General features: G+C 44.7%; 1 protein-coding gene across 2 annotated transcripts in view; it reads left to right on the top strand.

Moving 5' to 3' along the window:
- Ifnar2 (interferon alpha and beta receptor subunit 2) overlaps positions 1-19,778 on the top strand; it is a 32,148-nt gene extending 12,370 nt beyond the window's left edge. For both annotated transcript variants that reach the window (XM_029470546.2, XM_029470545.2), the window contains 6 exons: positions 541-664; positions 2,516-2,685; positions 6,302-6,459; positions 8,258-8,414; positions 13,718-13,845; positions 18,586-19,778. In XM_029470546.2, the coding sequence (XP_029326406.1) occupies positions 541-664; positions 2,516-2,685; positions 6,302-6,459; positions 8,258-8,414; positions 13,718-13,845; positions 18,586-19,290 (1,442 nt within the window). In that variant the 3' untranslated portion in view covers positions 19,291-19,778. The remainder of the gene's footprint in view (positions 1-540; positions 665-2,515; positions 2,686-6,301; positions 6,460-8,257; positions 8,415-13,717; positions 13,846-18,585) is intronic.
- Positions 19,779-20,288: the final 510 nt, after the last annotated feature.

The following is a 20,288-nucleotide window of genomic DNA, read 5'->3' on the forward strand; positions in this document are numbered from 1 at the left end:
AAACTTCTTTAACTGAAATTTGTTCTCCTTTGTGTGATGAGGGGAATAAAAATGCAGTGGGGATTTGAGATCGAGGGTGGGAAGGAGAGGGGGGTGGGAAGGGAAGGATAATGGGGAGAGACTTCAGGAGGGAGGGAGACAGAAAAGGGGAGAGTGTGGGGGAAGAGAGAAAAAGAGGGACAGTTGGGGAGGGAGGGAGGCATGAGGGGGAGAGGGGTGGGTGGCACAGCAGTTTATGGGCCAGTTGAGAGAGGATTATTTTGAATCCGTGAACTCAAACAGTTCAGAGAAGCCCTTTGTCCTGTGTTTGCAGGGTGCTGAGTTCCCGTTTGTTAGCTTTCCTGCCCCGACAATAAGTTGTCACTGATCAACTGAATTGCTTCACTTCCCGTGTCCAGTGGACTTCCTGCTTGGTCTAGGTGCCAGAAAGCTTCCACTAGGGCTCGCCCGCGAGCCGTGTGCGTCCGGGCTCCTAAGGGAGAGCCACCCTAGTTCCAAATCTCATCGTTTCTTCTCATCGTTGCCTCCTGTTCTTTCTAGGGTATCCAGATGAACTGTGCACTATAAACATAACCATACGAAATTCCCGGCTAATTTTATCCTGGGAATTAAAAAACAAGTCTGGGCCATCCGCTAACTACACCCTCTGGTACACAGTCATGAGGTCAGTTGGCGTGGCCTTTTTGTGTTTTTTTTTTTTTTTCCTCTCTCTCTTACTGAGTATGTTACCTTTCCTCCTGTTGCATGGTTTCTCCCCTCGATGGGCAGACTTCCTGCCCCAGAACTTTTTAGGTTAACTTACATGTTTTGGGGAGGTGTGTGTGTGTGTGTGTGTGTGTGTGCAGAGGCCAGAGGTTGACACTGGAAGTTACTCAATCACTCTCTGCCTTATTTTTTGACACAGTCTCTCTCACTGGGCTTGAGTCTTTTGCTAGGTTATCTGGCCAGCCATCTTTCCAGTTCTTTGTCTTGTTGGTGTGTTTGTTTGTTTGTTTGTTTGTTTTGTGGGGTTTTTGTTTGTTTTTTGATTTCTGACTCATAAAAGGCCAAAGTCAAAACACCTATCCTTTCCTAATTAATTTAAATTCTTCTGTAGCCCAAAGCTATTGCAGCAGGAGCCAAGCTTGTGTTTTTAAGCCAAATCCTGGCAGTTTGCAGTTGCACAGTGACTCCTCTGCGGTCACTCTAGAGTTTACAAGTGCGAATTTCCATCAGGCTCAAGGCCTCGTGACCATGTTGGTGGTTTACATCCCTGTTTCTTTACTCATGGAGACAAGGTATAGTCCAGAAAGCCCTACTTGGCAAGGTTGGGTCCAAAGCCATCACTGGGCTGCTTAATCTTTAGCCTAGAGTTTTTGTCTTTGCCGAAACATTGCTATGGGAATAAGGATGGAATTGGCAGGGACCACCTTGGCCCTCCTCTGCCGACAAACAACAGCCGCTTTCCGAAGTCCTTGCTTTTCTCAGTAGCTCTTTGGAGAGAGTGTATCTATGATGTAAGTCCTGTAGCCCTGGCCTGAAACGGTCTTTTCTCTTGTATAACCTCCAACGGTTATACCAGCCAGGAGAAAGCACAAGTGTCTTGTGACTTTGCCTTCCTCCTGCAAAGCTCACATTTCCTCTGCTGATGATCACACATCTCGCTAGCTTGTGCGTTCTGGTTTCATCTCTGTGGTTGTGATAAAATACTCTGGCCAAAAGGAACTTGGGAAGCAAAGGGCGGTTGTCGAGGGAACTCAAGGCAGGCGTTTCAGGTATCCCACCAGTCCTGAGCAGAGAGAGGATACATGCTGGGCTCCCTTGCTTGCAAACTACCCAGGTAGCTTTCCATCATTACACAATCCAATGCCCAACCCACAGAATGCTGCCATCCACCCTCAGGGCGAGCCTTCCAACCTACAGTTAACCATGGAGATAGTCACCTGCAGACATGCCCACAGGCGAACCTAGATAATCCTTCAACCCTGGGTTCTCTTCCATCTCCTGTTGACAGTTGGAACTAACGAGCACACTCCCTACTTCCCCAAGCTTGGTGAATCAGCTGGCCCTGATGTCCCTAAATGAACAGAGTTCTGACTTAAGATGTAAGACTGTATGACCTTCAGCCAGAGACATATCTCAAAGAAAGCACTGCTAATTATCCTAGGGAGGGAAGTCTGGGGCCCAGGCCGAGAAAAGCCCAAACCCAGGGCTCCTTCCTCCCTCCCTCCCTCCCTGCCTCCCTCCCTTCATATATGCATGCAGTAGATTCTATCTATTAAACAATAAAAGTATAATGACTCAGTTGGGGATGAACCATTAAGGGAAAAAAATCCAGAAGAGATTAGAAGTGGGTAGGTGAGTGGGGGTTTTCGAAGCTGAATGTGTTCAGTTTTAGAATGATGTGATTGTGGGATATCTGGGCAACGCCTGCAAACCATTTCTTTTAGCCATCATAAAAGATATGAGGCACAGGAAACGGATTCTCACCACACGCATGTTCGTCTTTCCTTCTTCAATCTTTTCCCCTCCAAAGCAAAGACGAAAATCTGACGAAGGTTAAGAACTGTTCAGACACCACGAAGTCATCATGTGACGTGACAGATAAGTGGTTGGAGGGCATGGAGAGCTACGTCGCCATCGTCATAGTGCGTAGAGGGGACTTGACCGTGTGCCGCTGCTCAGACTACATGGTGCCTGCAAACGGTGAGTGGGTCTCCTTGTTGCTGTGAACAAGGAAGGTGTTTGGCTGGAGAGCTGGGCTGACTCCTGGCCCTACCTTTTGTGGCCATTTGGTTGCTCAGAGCCTCAGCTTTCTGATCTAGAAAATGGGTCCATAACCTGAGCTTCTCAGGTTTTTGTTCGGCACGTGTATAAGGCAGGTTGTCAGAGGTAATTGTTGCTGTCTTCCTGTTCACTTTACAACCTGGCAGGAAGCGGACAGAGGCTTTGCATGGGTCTTTCTATGCCGTCACATCTCTTTAGGACAGTATCTTCCTGTCCACCATCTGAGACTGTAAGTCAAGAAGGCTATATATATGAACACTTAGGGCACTCAGCTCACAAGGCAAGTGGGGCCCAGGAGTGGGGTGACCCTTCTGTCTTCCCGTGTCCTGAGCACTTATGCTAGTGGCTCCAGCTCCACTGTGTTTTCAGTGACTACATTTATAACTGGTTTCCATGGTAACGTTTTTTTTTGGTTTCAGCACACTGGTACGGAACGGCAGGTGTGTACACTCGTACATACTTGGGAAAATGACAACGGTTGAAAGTATGACCAGATCATGAGTCCGTCTTAGGAAGTCATCCCAGGGGTGTGGAGGTTGTCCCAGGGGTGTGCAAGGCTTTGGATCAACAGTCACATCTGTGCATTGCACTCACAGAAAAAAAAAATCAAAGCACAGCTTATAGATCATGATAAAAAATATATATTAAAGTAATAAGTATTTTTCATGATCCAAATCCTAAATATGAAAAAGATACTAAAACCTAAGGCCACCAGACGTGGTGGTGCACACTTGCAATCTCAGCACCCATGAGCCTGACACAGGAGGAGTACAGAGGTTTGAGGTCAGCCTAATGTTACATAGAAAGTAGGAAGCCATCCAAGACTACATAGCAAGATGATGTGTCAAACAAACACACAAACAAACAAACAAACAAACAAACAAAGGAGTTACAAAGTTCGGAGCAGAGACTGAAGGCATGACCATCCAGAAACTGCCCCACCTGGGGATCCATCCCATAAACAACCACTAAGCCCAGACACTATTGCAGATACCAACAAGAGCTTGCTGACAGGAGCCTGATATAGCTGTCTCCTGAGATGCTCTGCCAGTGCCTGACAAATACAGAAGTGGATGCTCACAGTCATCCATTAGATGGAGCACAGGGTCCCCAGTGGAGGAACTAGAGAAAGTACCCAAGGAGCTGAAGGAGTTTGTAGCCCCCTCAGAGGAACGTCAATATGAACTAACCAGTAACCTTAGAGCTCCCTGGGACTAAACCACCAACCAAAGAAAACACACGGTGGGACTTACAGCTCTAGCTGCATATGTAGCAGAGGATGGCCTAGTCGGTCATCAATGGGAGGAGAGGCCCTTGGTCCTGTGAAGATTCTATGCTCCAGTGTAGGGGAATGTCTTGGCCAGGAATTGGGAGTGGGTGAATTGGGGAGCAGGGGAAGGGGGTGAGGATAGGGGATTTTTGGAGGGGAAACTAGGGAAGGAGATAACATTTGAAATGTAAATTTAAAAAATATCTAATAATAAAAACAAACAAACAAACCCCCCAGGACTAGGAAAAAAATACAGACATCATTCTTTGACATAATTCTTCTGAACAGATCCAGCAATATATTTTGCTTTGTTTTTTTGTTTTGTTTTGTTTTAAAGTAACATAAGCCAACAAGATGGCTCAGTGGGTAAAGGCACTTACCACCAAGCCTAATGACCTGAGTTCAGTCCCTGGAACCCACAAGGTAGAGAGAGAGCTGATCCCTACAAGTTGTCCCCTGACATTCACACATGTGCTGTGACAGAGTGGCCCATACACAGACATGTACTCACACACAAAACAAAATAAATTAAAAATGTAAAAAAAAAAACAAAAAAACTTAAAAATGTTAAATGGTTACCTTAAATAGATGTATTTACATCAAAAGAGAGAGAATAAAATTTAAAACCTTTCTCACGTGACTCAGAATTCCTCTCTAATAATTTGTTATAAAGAAATGACCAACAGGACTGGAGAGCTGGCTCTGCAGTTAAGAATTCAGTGTTCCCCAGAGGGTCTGAGTTTGGTTCCCAGCATGCAAGTGGGCAACTCACAACCACCTGTAACTTCAGCCTCAGGGACCTGCTGCCCTCTTCTGCCCACCACAGGCAACTGCACTTACTTGTACCTATTCCCCACAAAAAAACGCACACATACACATAATTTAAAAAAATTTTTGAGCCAGGCAGTGGTGGCACACGCCTTTAGTCCCAGCACTTGGAAGGCAGAGGCAGGCAGATTTCTAAGTTCGAGGCCAGCCTTGTCTACAGAGTGAGTTCTAGGACAGCCAGGGCCACACAGAGAAATCCTGTCTCAAAAAAACAATAATAATAAAATAATAATAATAATAAATAAAAAAATACAAAAATTAAGCACTTTTATTTTTCTAAGGAGGAAGAAATGGCTAAGAACAAATGCAGAGATTGAGCTCCAAAAACACCAAATGACACATAGATTCTGTTCAGAAATATAAAAAATAATCTGTTTGTTCAAAATAGTAAATCAGAGGCGTCGCAAGAACACGGGGTTTAAATTCAGCATAGGAAGTTACAAAGTGAGTCGGGAGTCAGTGAAACTCCTTGAAGGTCAGAGAAGAAACACGTTAGACTGTGTGGGCCACATCCAGTCTCTGTCCTATGTTGTTCTTTGTGTTTTCCTTTGAGATTCCTTAAAAGTAAAAAATAAAAATAAAAAACAAAAAAAAAACGTTCAAAAGAAGAAAAAAAAAGTGAGATTGTAGGTTGTGCCGAAATCTAACCCATGAGACATGGTTTTCTAACCCTCGGGGTAAATAAATGTGTATTGACATGTTTATGTCATATAGTTAAGTAAGTCAGCCATGGTGGCACGCGCTTGTAATCCCAGAACTGAAGACCCAGAGGCAGGAGGTTGTGAGTTCAAGGCCAGCTTAGGCTGTATAGTGAAAACCTGCTTTGTTTTGTCTTGTCTTGTCTTGTCTTGTTTTGTTTTTTTTTTTTAAAGTAGTTAAGTAAAATTGTAAAAAACATTGTGGGTTAGAAGGACTTCATTTCAGTGTGTGTGTGTGAACATGCATGTGCATATACAACTATTTATATACCCCAATTAATATGTAAGAATATGTATATATTTATATACATTAGCATAGAACAGTTGATTATACTCAAAGAAAATTCCCTGCTTGTATTACTGTTGTTTATTATTATTATGTATTCATGTTGAATCATGAAAATAAGTCATTTTAAATTTCATGTCTGCAATCCAGCCTGAGAATTGGGAAGGTTGTTGACATCCATCTCAAGTCAGTGTACCATGTGCCGTTGTTGACATCCATCTCAAGTCAGTGTACCATGTGCCATAGGAAAGCTAATGAATCAAATTGTTCCGTTTTTCAAAAGTAAATCCAAACAGCACTATACAGCTAGAATTAGAAGCCCATTCAAACAGAATTAGCCTTTCTTTAAAGGAAATGACACTGTCTCTGACAACAGGACACAATGTACATACAGAAATAAGGAAAGACTGTTACTCATTTCTCTTTCTTATGAAGAGTGCCTGTTTTTCACAGCTCCTCTTGAGCCACCAGAATTTGAGATCGTTGGCTTTACAGACCACATAAACGTGACGATGGAATTTCCACCTGTCACTTCCAAGATAATCCGGGAAAGGATGAGGTCTACACCCTTTGTCATCAAAGAGCAGATAGGGGACAGCGTTAGGAAGAAGGTAAGTGTCCCTCCTGTTCAGATGAAAACAATATGTAGCTGGCAGTGAATACATTGTACTTCCTTTTCAAGAACTGTGTAAGGCCAGGGAAGGGTTACTTTAGAGGGGTTGCTCAGTGGTAGACTGCTTGCTACTATGTTCAGCACCCAACATTGCAGAGGGAGGGAGGGAAGGAAGGAGATAAAGAGAGAGAGAGGAGAAAGAGATACAGAGACAGAGAGACAGAGAGAGAAAAGAGACAAAGACAGAGGAGAGATACAGAGACAGAGAGAAGAGAGATACAGAGACAGAGAGATACAGAGAGAGAAAAGAGACAGAGGAGAGAGATACAGAGACAGAGAGGGGAGAGAGATACAGAGATAGAGGAGAGAGATACAGAGACAGAGAGAAAGAAGAGAGATATAGAGACAGAGAGAGAGAAAAGAGACAGAGGCAAGGAGACAGAGAGGGGGAAGATAAGGGGAGAGGAGTTGTATCATCTACTGTTGTATTTCATCCATGCTTCTTTACGTTCAAAGCATGGATCACAGCATTTTAGACTATGTGGTTATTAGGATAACAACAACATCATAAGATGAAAACTGTACACAGAGGCTTTTTTTTTTTTAAGAAAATTGATCTTTCAGTCAAATTAAATCATGAAATAAAAGAGGCCATTGGTGTTATCCAGGAAGCAGGCAGGAGTGGCCTGGATCAATTGTTGGTGCTGTGATTTTCCAGTGCTCCATGTGTTTCATATGTGGACTCTACAGTGTGGTAGAGAAACCTTATGGCCACAGCACCTTACAGTTGCCATTAACTGAAATAATGAGGACTCTGATGAACTTCGGTTAGGATATGTTAAATGCAAGATGCCAGGGTGGCATTTAGAAGGAGACAATGGCTGGCATCTCAGCTCCCATGTCTGGAGTTAAAAGAGTCTTTATAAGAGTGCCTTTGGTGAGTCATGGGCAAAGCCTGGTTGCATGGACTCAAGTAAAGCGTTGAAGGGCTCATTCTCCAGAGCCTTTCTCATATAGCGGCAGCAGCAACTCTAGAAGGTGGGGCCTGGAGGAATGACAAGCACGTCCACATGCAGGTGAAGTGTCCTGGAGAAGGCGACAGTTAGTGGCATAGCGGGCGAGTTGTCCTAGAGACTTGGTGGAATTTTGAGAGCATGGAGAAAGGTGCCCTTGGCTGGGAACAGAGATGGGGTGGAGGATGCTGCACAGATGCAGAAAGAAGAGTGTCTTAGTCTGTTTGCTGTGACTGTAAGGAAATACCTGTGGCTGCACACTTTATCAAGAAGGAGGGTTATTTTGACTCTGGCTTCTGGGGCTGAGGCTAAGAGATGACATCCACGGATGGCCCTCCCACTGACTGAGTCCTGAGGCAGCGGAGACTGGTGTGACAAGAACAGGGGGCATGTGTGCATGTGTTCAGATGAGCTTTCCAATGTGAGTCACCAGGGTTTACTCATGGCGCTCCACTCTGATGACCCAAACTCACCCCGATCATCTTATCAGCTACAGTAAAATGATAATATTGTGGCAATGATATCATGGAAACCTTCAATCCCCTTTTGGATTCTTCCTTCTCATCCATAAAATGGATCTGATAGGCCAGATGTCGTGGTTATAAGATATGTGTACATATGTAGGAACATGAGGTTTGGCAATGAATTGCTTGCTTCTAGTGACATAAGCCTTGCTAAGCCAGTGATATGTTTAAACTTGTTTAAGATTTGAAAATAGAACCCTTAGGGCTAACCTCTCACCAAAGTCTGAGTGTTTGTTTGCGTGTGTGTTTCTTTTTACAGCACGAGCCCAAAGTGAATAATGTCACTGGGAACTTCACATTTGTCCTTAGAGACTTACTTCCAAAGACAAACTACTGTGTATCTCTTTATTTTGATGATGACCCCGCAATAAAATCTCCCTTAAAATGCATCGTCCTTCAGCCTGGCCAGGAATCAGGTATGGCTAGGTTTTTTTAAATTTGCACTATTGTTTTGATGGAAAACTTGCTGAAAGGAAAAGAAAAATCTCAAGTTCTAGCGCACTAAATGTACTTCTGCCAATAAATGCACACCACAGAGCTGCCCCTATGGCTCCGTCTCTAATGTCTTGTCCTGCCGTCAGAATAATCAGATACCTGCCTTAGAAGAACAGACCCCTGTAGCACTTCCTTTTAAGGGAATCTGGGTGAAATTCAGCATTGTGTGCCCTTTGGCCATTGCTTGTGCCAAGTGCTAGAAGATCAGAAGCTGCTTGAAAAGCCAGCATTAAAAGCCTGGGAGGGAACAGTATGGAGCTGGTGTGAGTCCTAAGAATATTTGTTCTGCATGTATCAGAAAGGGGCCTTGTCCGCAGAGAGGAGATGACCACTGGTGACGTCAGAAAGCCTTCCAGTTACAGAGACACTGAGACAGCCAATACTGTGACCCCAACCTTTCTTTATCTGAGAAACCCTGTGCGGCCAGGACAAGGGAACCTGGGATGTGGTGGTGCCTGCCTATGCTGGTGGTGCCCCCCCCAGAAGGACAGGCGGACTCATCATAAGGTTGAGGCTGTGTAGTGAGTTTCCAGCCAGCCTGGGTTACATAGCAAGACCCTGCCCCCCCAAAAAATCAGGAAATAGAGGTTAGTTGAGTCCAGGAGCCCTCCCCGTTTTCTCAGTCACTACCTCTCCCACAGTCTCACTAAAAGAAAGAGGCTTTGAAACTCCTCTTCTAAGATGGCTCTCTAAATTCCTCAGCCCCAAAGACAGGCTCCTAAGCATCACCATTCATCAGAGTAAAATTAAGTTTGGGTTGGCACGGGGATGAAGAGGTGATTCAAATTGTAAATATCCTCAGCAGATGGGCTCCTAGATTTGAGCTCTTGACCTCCAGCTAATGGCACCAGTGTGGGTCTTTCTGGAAACGCTGGAGTGAAGTAGGTCACCAGGAACAGGGCTAGCCTTTGACTTGGGAACAGCCTTTGAAGGTCACATCCACCCCCTGGTTCCTGCTGTATAGCATGCTCTCTGCTCTCTCAGCCACCACTTAACAGCTTCCAGAACATACTCCAGCCATCTAACTGAGCTCCTCCACCCCGCCTCTCCTGCCAGGATGGACTCTCTCTAAAACGGTGATCCAAAGTTAATCCTATCACCTGACATTTCTTCTGCTAAGCAGTCTGCCACAATGTTGCCAAAGGAAGCTGCTAAAAAAGGACTTAGCTAGTGTGGGATGCAGCAAGCTACACTACACAGGGCCTGGCACCGCACCTAGGGTACCCTGATAGCAGTGTGTCCTCACGGCCTAGTGTTTCTCAAAGCTGAAAGCTACACAGACTCATAGTCTGGCCAAAAGCCAGCCTTAGCTTAACTTGTGTTTTAGTCTCTTACAAAACTGTTAAACTGTTAGCATAAGCCCCAAACAAGTCAGTATTGGCATGTCTGACACCAGAGCTCTTAACTCCAAGTAGCCAATACTTCAGGCCATTTCTTACTCAAAATCAGAGCAGACTGGGCAGGATAAGGGTCTGTTTGCAAAAGACATCCCCTACTTCGGATGCTAGCCACACGTTTACGGTCTTCAGACCATATCGATTCTTGTTCAAATTGGCTACAAAATCAAAAACTCCCCCAAATTTCTCTCAGGTCCAATCATTTGATGAAGTGCTTCACAGAACTGGGGAGAGCATAGACTTATGAGACTATTTGGATAAAGCTGAAGAGGTGGGTGGGACAAGGGGCAGAAGGGTCTGAGCTTTGTTCGTGGAGTCAGCCTGCACCATTCTCCCAAGAACCTCAGAATGCTCACTAAACAGGAAGAGCATCAAGTCCCCACGTCCAGGGATTACCTGGGACGAACCAAGTCATTGCCCACAGCACAAGGGTTAATCTCCTAAAGTCAGGAGGGCGGGACTAGAAGGAACCACACCTCCCTGATCTTAGCAGTCCCTTTCTCTGCAGATCAGCCCCCAGCTTAAGACTGTCCCGCTGCTCCCCAGGACCCGCTTCATTAGCAGAAAATCAGATACAGTTGCTAGCTTAGTCCCTTGTCTCCTACTATAGTAGAATACGCCCCCCCACGTGCATAACTATATAAAAAAGAGATATTTCTTTCTCCTAGTATTGGAGGCTGAGACTAAAATGGGAAGGCTTCCTGGCTGGACCATTGTGGGAGGTGCCACATGTCACAGAAGGGAGGTGGCAAGCCATTTTATGCCAATGCCATATTTGCAGTGTCTCACCCGTTCCCATAATGACAGCATTACTCCACACATGAGGGCAGCACCTTCTGGCCGAAACATCCCACCTCCCAGAACCTTCTCAGAGGACGCCAACTGCAAGAGACATATTCCAACCATCACAGCCCCCACACTCAAGGAATTTCATGAAGTTTGAAGCCCTGAGCCTAGAACCAGGAGTAGGAGAGAGGGGGGCACTATTACATATATATGTGTGTGTAAAATAGCATGATCTTATATATGGATAAAACTCCCACAAGCAATAATAATTCAAGTAAGGGTTGATGAGATGGCTCAGTGGGTGAAGGTGCTTGCTGCTAAGCCCGATCCCCAGAGCCCACATAGTGGAGAGGAGACTGGACTCCATGAGGCTGTCTTGAAACCTCCATGTGCACACTGCGGCACAGCATAAACGAATAAATGTGGTAAAAAGTAAAGTCAAGGCGGCTGGAGAGATGGCTCAGTGGTTAAGAGCACTGACTGTTCTTCCAGAGGTCCTGAGTTCAATTCCTAGCAACCACATGGTGGCTCACAAGTGTCTGTCATGGGATCTGATGCCCTCTTCTGGTGTTTCTGAAGACAGCTACAGTGCTCTCATAAATAAAATAAATAAAACTTAAAAAATTAAAAATTAAAAAAAAAAAATAAAGTCAAGTTAGTAAGACCACAGAGGAAGGTTTATTGTGACCCAGGGGTGCTGACCAAGCAGCTGGCCATTCTATGGAGGCTGGCCTTCCCTCCCCACCCCCATGCTCCACCAGTTAAGACAGTTAAGTTGCGGTCTTTGCCATAGCATGCTGTGAGTTCATCCCACCGCTATCTAGTGATAACACGTTCTTTTGCACATCGTTGCCCTCCCCCTTCTGTCATTAGCCACGACAGTTAAGGGGCAGGGAGCTCCAGCTTTCCAAATGGTTGTGTTTTTTTTTTTTGTCAGGCACTCAGAAATCAAACGGATGAAGGTAATTCACTATTGCTTCTTCTTACTCTTCAGCTGCCATCTGAACTACCCTTAACCAGTAAAACCAAAGGTCATACGCGTTCAGTTTGGTGGACAGCCGCAGAGTCGAGACAGCTTCCCCTAGTTGATCCCTAAATGCATCCATTGGCTCTTAGGAAACCTAGTGAACCCTGTGGGGAATCTCTCCGTCTGATAAATACAGCAGGGCTGAAGGCAGAGAGTTCTGACTTTTGTGCAACTCCCATTGAAGTAGGAGACAAAAGAATGAGGTTAAAGGATAGAAAGGCAATGACAGTAAAAAAAAAAAAAAAAAAAAAAAAGGGGGGGGGAGATAAAGAAAAAGGTGAGGAAGTGACTGGGGGAGGGGAGGGGCTCTCCAAAGCAGAAAAGGCATAGATATGGATCTCTGATGTCACCCTGGTGTCAGTGAAGTTCATTTTGGACATCTAAACCTCGGAACTGTAAGCCAGTCTGAGTTAAGGTCAAAAAGGCTGAAGGACACTAGACACTGTAGGTGACCCTAAAAGCCGGTCGGAGAGATGGGGACGGGGTGGGGTGGGGGTGGGGGGCAGGAACTTATGGATCTAGGAGGAACATGGGTGTGCCACAAAGTGGGGGATCCAGGTGACTCCCAGCCAGGCACTGCAATCATCCAAGTGGTTCTTACCCAGAGGGCCTGGCAAGGAAGAATGTTGTCTTGCAGAGAAGAACAACCATAAAACACTGTCCTTGCTGCCCAGGGCTCCTGGGTTCTGAAAGACAAGACACATCCAAGGGCGAGGTTTGAAGATACCAGTCTGGTCTGCCCTTCCCAATAGGAGATGATCTAATCCCTCTTTTAGGAAGATGAGCTACAATGATAACACACATGAATGATCGGCCACAGCCCAAGACATTGTATGTTGTTACCCGCTTTAGGTTACACAAATTCCTCAAGTCAGAAAGACTCTGAGACGGATGACAGAATCACCATTTGAGAAGCATGGCTCTAGCGAGCGGACTATGATTAGCGTAATGTGCTTTGCAGCGTGTCTGTGGAGTTCACTGTGCTGCTCCGCGTAGACTCTAGAAGTTGGGTAGACCCGTGAGTCATTCGTGAGTCAGAATCCCCGTGTCATGTTCACGTCAATGCTTCACCGCGGGGTTACTTGGGGTTGCCTTCCCCTTCTTAGGAAGTGTGTAAAGATTTAGTGTGTCTGAAAGCTGTGCCCCTGAGCCTAGGCCTGATCCCGGGCCTTTCACGGACGGGAGGAGCCTGCGTTGCTCATTCTTCATGGGCAGGAGGCTGGGCTCCAAAACCAGTGTCAGCCACCAATCCTCCGGTCCTTGCTTAGCTAATTGTGTAGCCCTTCCCCTTTCAAAAGACGTCGAGCATTCGATCCATTTTAGCCCTTTTGGCTCTCCTGTATCCTATGTCATGTTCTTTATCCTTCTTAAAAAGAGAAAGGAAAAAAAAATTAACTGTCCCAGAAGCTCTGGATATGGGGTTCATACTCTTATAGCTCCTTTTTTGAAATGTAAGAGAGCGTTGCCTGCAGCGGCTCACTGCTTCTCAGCCCCACTGTACCTACAAGAAACAGCTACTTTCACTGCGGAGACAGAACTCAAAAAGGAAATTTGGCAAGAGGCTAAGGGAAGTTCTTCACAAGTAAGAGCTGCATTTGGGAAGGCTGAGCCTCAGAATGGCCCAGTTGGTTCTCCAGCCCGGTTCTCTGTCTTCTAAGGTTCCCACCTGGGCAATGAGTACCCACAGGCATTTTGGGCTATGGCTAGTGGGTGTTTCTAATTCTGTCCAGATTTGATCGTTGAAATTTAAAGAGCCACAGACAGACAGCAACTACTCTATTGCAACTATAGAACATAAAGGTTTTTTTTTTTTACTTTGAAAATCTAAATATAGTTTATTTAAAATATATGCACTTAGATTAGCTTCCATTCTTTGGTATTTAGCAAATTTTTTTCTTCTAAACTTTCGCTTCCTCTTCTTTGATTTCTGTCACCAGACCAATGTGGGTGCACCCCGCCTGTGACCATGTATTATATTTCTTTTGAATAAAGTCATTTGTCTTTTCATTAACAGGATTATCAGAATTTGCCAAAGTAGGAGGAATTACTTCGTGTTTGATAGTGATGGTTTTCGTGAGCACTATCATAATACTGAAACGGATTGGTTATATATGCCTAAAAGACAATTTGCCCAATGTCTTGGTATGTAGTTTTTCTGTCTTTATTTTTTTATTTTAACTTAATATTTTTTGTTACAGACATAATATTTTTTTTTAGGAAAGAATCTCATTTTCCAACAGCATCAGTCAGTTTGGCCATCCTAAATTCTTTGTTGTCCCTGCAAGTCTCAAATGTATATGACATTTTATATTTTCTGTGTGTTTGCCTATTCTCTCTCTCTATGCTCTCTCATGCATGTGAGCTTTCTCTCCTCCCTCCCCCCTCTCTTTTCCTCTGTGGTAGGGATTTGTTCATGAATTCATTATGTGGGAGTCACATGCTGACTTAAGGTGTCTATCCCAGTGACTCTCCGGCTAATTTTTATGTATTTATTTTTTTTAATTCAGTCTTTGACAGTTTCATACAGTATCTTTTACCATGTTCTTTCCTGGATCCAAACTCCTCCCATTACATCCCCCACCCCACCCTCTAGACTACCACCCACTCAACTTTGTGTTCTTCCTCCTCCTTAAAGCAAAGAAAATAAAACAAAACAAAACTTAACTACACGCATTTCTTTGTGATTGGGGAGGGAGCATCTTTCATCAGGGCATCCTGTGGCGTCCGAGGGCAACTTTAAGGAAGAGTCAGCTCTCTGTGGTGTGGCTCTGGGGTGGGCTCAGGTGGGCAGCTTTATGTCAGCTGCTTTTACCCTCTCAGCAACCTTGCCGGCCCTTTCCACTCTATCGTTTGCTTGTTTGGTTGGTTGGTTGGTTGGTTTTGTTTTGTTTTGTTTTTTAAGCATGAGTAAGGCATGTTTTATTTTTATTAAAATTATTTGATTTTTTTTCTATTCAACCATACAATTTCTCAGAAATAAGCTAATGATTGCTTTATAAAGAACTTTATGCTTTTTACATTTTGAGATTATAATGACATCATTTCCCCCTCCCCCGCCCTCCCTCCCACAGACTCTCCTGTCTCCCTTTCACACTCGATCATGGCCCCTTTTTGGTTAATTACTATTACATACATATATATCCCTAAATGCATAAGTACAACCTATTCAGCCTTCACTGTGTTGCTTTGATTCGTGTTGTTGCGGCCGACCATTTGGTACTGGATAACCAACTGGTGTGCACTTCTCTGGCAAAGGCTGATCTCCCCACTGTGACTCTGAGGACTCCTTAGTTGCCTGTGGATCTTTGTGTAGGGTTGAGCCCTCCTGGCTTTCCCAGACCCCAGTCCACATTTGCGTGTTCATTGTTATCCATGGTTAGGCACTAATGTTGGTGAGACCTTACGGATGTAACACGTGACATTCCTAGGAGACACAATCTCACCGCTAACTCCCTGAACCTCTGGCTCTTGCAAACTTTCTGTTCTTTCTTCTACAGTGTTCTCTGAGCCTTAAAGGTGTGTCTTTTTCCCCCTATATCTTTTTAGATTAGGTCTCTCACTGAACCTGGAGGCCATCAGTTCAGCTAGGCTGGCTAGCTTCAGGGCTCCCTATGCCTCTATCCCACCCTGTCCAGGCTGGGATTGCAGATTTGGGCTACTGGCCCCATGGTAATCAGAACTCAGGTAGTTATGCTTGTTCAGCGGGCACCTTACTGACAGAGCCTTCTCAGGCCTCCACCTATCATATTTTATGATCAGGCAATTACATTATTATCCAGACACTATTTTTTCCAGCTGTAGGGCATTTGGGTCAATTCTCTTCTCTCTTTCTCTCATTCCAACTAGGAGTAGTACAATGGAAGTGTTTATGCAGGTCATCTATTTGTTTTCCTTTACTTCAGCAGATCATATACACACCCTAGGTTTGTCTTATGTCAGACCGAGCTGACTGTGCTTTCTTCCCTGTGATGGCAGAGCACAGTCCGTCTCACCTGTGGCTTTCCTTAGTCACAAATTACCTTTCTTCTGTGCTTCCACTTAGAGCTGGGAGCCCTTACAGACTCTGACTATTGATCCTACAGCTTTCTACACCGACACAGCTGCCTTTCCCAACCTTTTGTCTCTTTGTTTCTATCCCACTGCCCCACCCCCACCTTGCGTTTGTAACAACATTTCAAATAGAAATACCTTACTCTCTCCTGTTGCAGCTTGTCTGCCTTAGTCTGTTCTCGACAGCTGGTAGAGTTTTAGTCACTTTGTTTTAATGTCACTTGGGGTCTGTCTCTGTTAAAAATTGTAGCTCTCCATCTAAGAAAATCCTCCAGCAGTAGGAAAATATGACAGTGTAAGCCTAGTTGAGCTTATAGATGAATTTGTTGGCCAGTTTGGGGAATTGAGCTCAGCATCTTGAACATGCTAATAACATGTTCAAGTGGTTACTGCTTTACATTTGACTCTACTGAATGGTGATACAATGTATTCCAAGTATTGGCATGTGGAACAAGGCTGCCACAGGGCTCTGTCTGAAGAGCTGGGCAGACAGTAAAAGTTTATAGACAATATCACTAAGCTCATATTACTCTGGAGCTAAATTTTAGTTTCAGCAATCTGTCCTACAGAGTGAATAGCTAGGCCAGCTAAGGCTATATACAATGAGACCATCTCAGATTTTTTTAAGAAGGGTTGGCAACGTCATGCATACTTAAATTATTGTGTTTTATTAGAAAATCAGGGTGATGCTGTTTCCAGCCTCGGGAATAAAGTATACAAGCCATCTGTGGAATGCTCATGGAATTTTTGCCCAACCCTGAACAATCATTTAACTTATACCCAGACCAAGGAAGAAAACACAGCCAGCTCTCCCAGAGTCCTCTCTTGCCATCTTCCAAAGAACCAAGCTCACCATGATTGGCCCAGATTACTAGTGGCATAGGTTATTTTCCTGGTTTTTAAATTTGTAGGAATGGAATATCATTTCTGATAGCCCTGATATTCGTACAATTACAGAAACAGCAAATTATTTTCTTAATTTAAGGAATAAATGTAATAAACTTAGTGAAAAGGATAACAAAATCCCATCCACCGAGGAGCCCAGAAACCCAGGCACATGCACAGAGACCAGGGACAGTGACAGTGGCTGTGCAAACTGGTGGGGGACCTCAGTGGCCAGAGATAGTATTATCTATACTAGGAACCATAGGATCCTGCTGTACCTCATACCACACATGGCTAAATGCATAGTAAGTCTAGAGGCAGGATGTGGAGGTATTGAGTCCAGTAGTATGGGGTGTGCTTATAGCATTGCAAGAGGCCAAGTTTAGTCCTCAGCACACACAGATACAGAGAGAGAGAGAGAGAGAGAGAGAGAGAGAGAGAGAGAGAGAGAGAGGACAGAGTGAGAGAGTAAAACAAGCCTGCTTCATAGAGCACTTCTGAGGGCAAAGGGACTTAGGAAATGGCTTGCATCCACAGACTGCATCCAACCATAGACAGAGTATCTAAACAGGCTTGTTCTTGGCAGTATCCCTAAGCCATGTGGTGTGACTATATCGTATTGAATACTGTAAGCAATCTGGAGGTGATTGAAAGCTAAAGAATGTACAGAGGTGACATGCAAGTGCTGTAACATTTTATAGGGAGGACCCTAGCATCCTTGGGTTTGGAGGGTCATATTATGAAATGCAGCAGTGCCCAGCATCTAGCAAGTGCCAGACAACCATCGGCTTTTCTTATTACAGATGGGTGTTATTACCCATATGTATTATTGCACATAGGTGTTACTATACGTGGGTGTTATTACAGATGGGTGTTATTACACCTGGATATTATTAATACACATGGGTGTTATTACTACACATGGATATTATTACTACACATGGATATTATTACTACACATGAGTGTTATTACACATGGGTGTTATTACTACACATGGGTGTTATTACACATGGGTGTTATTACACATGGGTGTTATCACACATGGGTGTTATTACTACACATGGGTGTTATCACACATGAGTATTATTACTACACATGGGTGATATAACACATGAGTATTATTATTACACATGGGTGTTATTACACATGGATATTATTACTACACATGGGTGTTATAACACATGGATATTATTACTACACATGGGTGTTATCACACATGAGTATTATTACTACACATGGGTGTTATCACACATGGGTATTATTACTACACATGGGTGTTATCACACATGGATATTATTACTACACATGGGTGTTATCACACATGAGTATTATTACTACACATGGGTGTTATCACACATGGATATTATTACTACACATGGGTGTTATCACACATGAGTATTATTACTACACATGGGTGTTATCACACATGGATATTATTACTACACATGGGTGTTATCACACATGAGTATTATTACTACACATGGGTGTTATCACACATGGATATTATTACTACACATGGGTGTTATCACACATGAGTATTATTACTACACATGGGTGATATAACACATGAGTATTATTATTACACATGGGTGTTATTACACATGGATATTATTACTACACATGGGTGTTATAATACATGGGTATTATTACTACACATGGGTGTTATCACACATGAGTATTATTACTACACATGGGTGTTATCACACATGGGTATTATTACTACACATGGGTGTTATAACACATGAGTATTATTACTACACATGGGTGTTATCACACATGAGTATTATTATTACACATGGGTGTTATCACACAGGGACGTGGCTGTCACTTGTATCCACATCACTTCACAGTGAATACTAAGGGGTTGTTGTTGTTGTTGTTGTTGAAGACCTAATATGAGTGAAAGACTTTTTCTCTCCCTCCCTCGTGCCCTCCCCCTTCTCTAGAACTTCCGTCACTTTTTAACCTGGATATTCCCTGAACGGTCACCTTCAGAAGCCATCGATCGGCTGGAAATCATCCCCACAAACAAGAAGAAGAGACTGTGGAATTACGATTATGAGGATGGCAGTGACAGTGACGAAGAGGTCCCCACAGCAAGTGTCACTGGCTACACCATGCATGGACTGACGGGCAAGCCTCTGCAGCAAACCTCTGACACCTCAGCCAGCCCCGAGGATCCCCTGCATGAAGAAGATTCAGGGGCTGAGGAATCTGATGAAGCTGGAGCAGGGGCTGGAGCTGAGCCACAACTCCCCACAGAGGCGGGAGCGGGGCCTTCAGAAGACCCAAGTGGCCCCTATGAGAGAAGAAAGAGTGTGCTCGAGGACTCATTCCCCAGGGAGGACAACAGCTCCATGGATGAGCCTGGGGACAACATTATCTTCAACGTGAACTTAAACTCTGTGTTTCTGAGGGTTCTCCATGATGAAGATGCCTCAGAGACGTTATCTCTCGCAGAAGACACCATCCTCCTAGACGAAGGTCCCCACAGGACAGAGTCAGACCTTCGGATAGCTGGTGGGGACAGGACACAGCCGCCCCTCCCCAGCCTTCCTTCCCAGGATCTATGGACTGAAGATGGGTCATCTGAGAAATCAGACACCTCGGATTCCGACGCTGATGTGGGGGACGGCTACATCATGAGATGACTCCAAAGCGGTTCACTGACTGGCGCTGGGCACCTACAGGGTTTCTCTTCAGAGCCCGACTTGATGCCTTGTGGTCTCCAGGTGTCTGTGACCGAGGGACTAAAGAACTCTACAGCCCTCTTGGCCCTTGCTGGATGGCCTTCTCTATGCAGATTGCCAATTTGGGCATCAGGATTGTTTACAGGGGTCATGAGTGTGACCTGCCCACCCCCTTTCCACTAATGCACTAAGGTGGTTTGTGTTACGTTTCCCAGGGAACAGGTTCAGTGTGGTTTTCAGAGGCAGCCCAAGGTCTCCTATCCCCGTATTGTTTCTAGGAAATGATTAAATTGGGGGGGAGAAAAAGGGAAAGAAAAACTGGCCAAGCAGTGTTCAGGAGGACTCCAGGAATGAACCTGAAAGGGGGCGGAAGGGGCAGAGGTAAGGCATGCTGAGCTGGCTGCTGGCACAAGAAAAGCCATCAAGGTTTGAGACACCCCCCCACCCCCACCCCCCCACCCCCACCCCCCCACCCCCACCCCCTGTCTGGGCGCTTCCCAGATGTCAAGATCTGTCTCCTCTACTCTAAGAAGTTCATTCACAGGCACCCATAAAACCCCTCACAGTGTAAGTGAGGAGGGGGAGAAGCCGCAGGAATAATTAATTCTAGGATCCAATGCGTGACTCAGAGAGAGGGATATCATGGCCATATTTTAAGGTCACCTCTTTAACCTTCAGTTTTCTCAATTTATAAAATAAAGGGATTGAGCAGGTAAATCTTCATCATCAAGACTCAAGGGGAGGTGCTGAGCCTCGGGAGAGATGCCCAAAGTGGATGAAGGGTGTAGGGTCCTCCCATCTTACTCTTCTCACCCCAAAACCAGTGTTTCACATTTTCTTCTTTTCAAAGAAGAGCTAGTACATGGGTCCTGGCTCAAAAACTTCCAGTGGATTACCCATGTAAAGCAGTTCGAAAGAAACCCTTGTGGCACTGATAAAACCCTTGTCGGACTTTTTAT

The sequence above is a fragment of the Mus caroli genome, unplaced genomic scaffold (assembly GCF_978045245.1).
Source record: "Mus caroli unplaced genomic scaffold, Mus_caroli_1 scaffold_17, whole genome shotgun sequence".
Taxonomy (NCBI): Eukaryota; Metazoa; Chordata; class Mammalia; order Rodentia; family Muridae; genus Mus; species Mus caroli.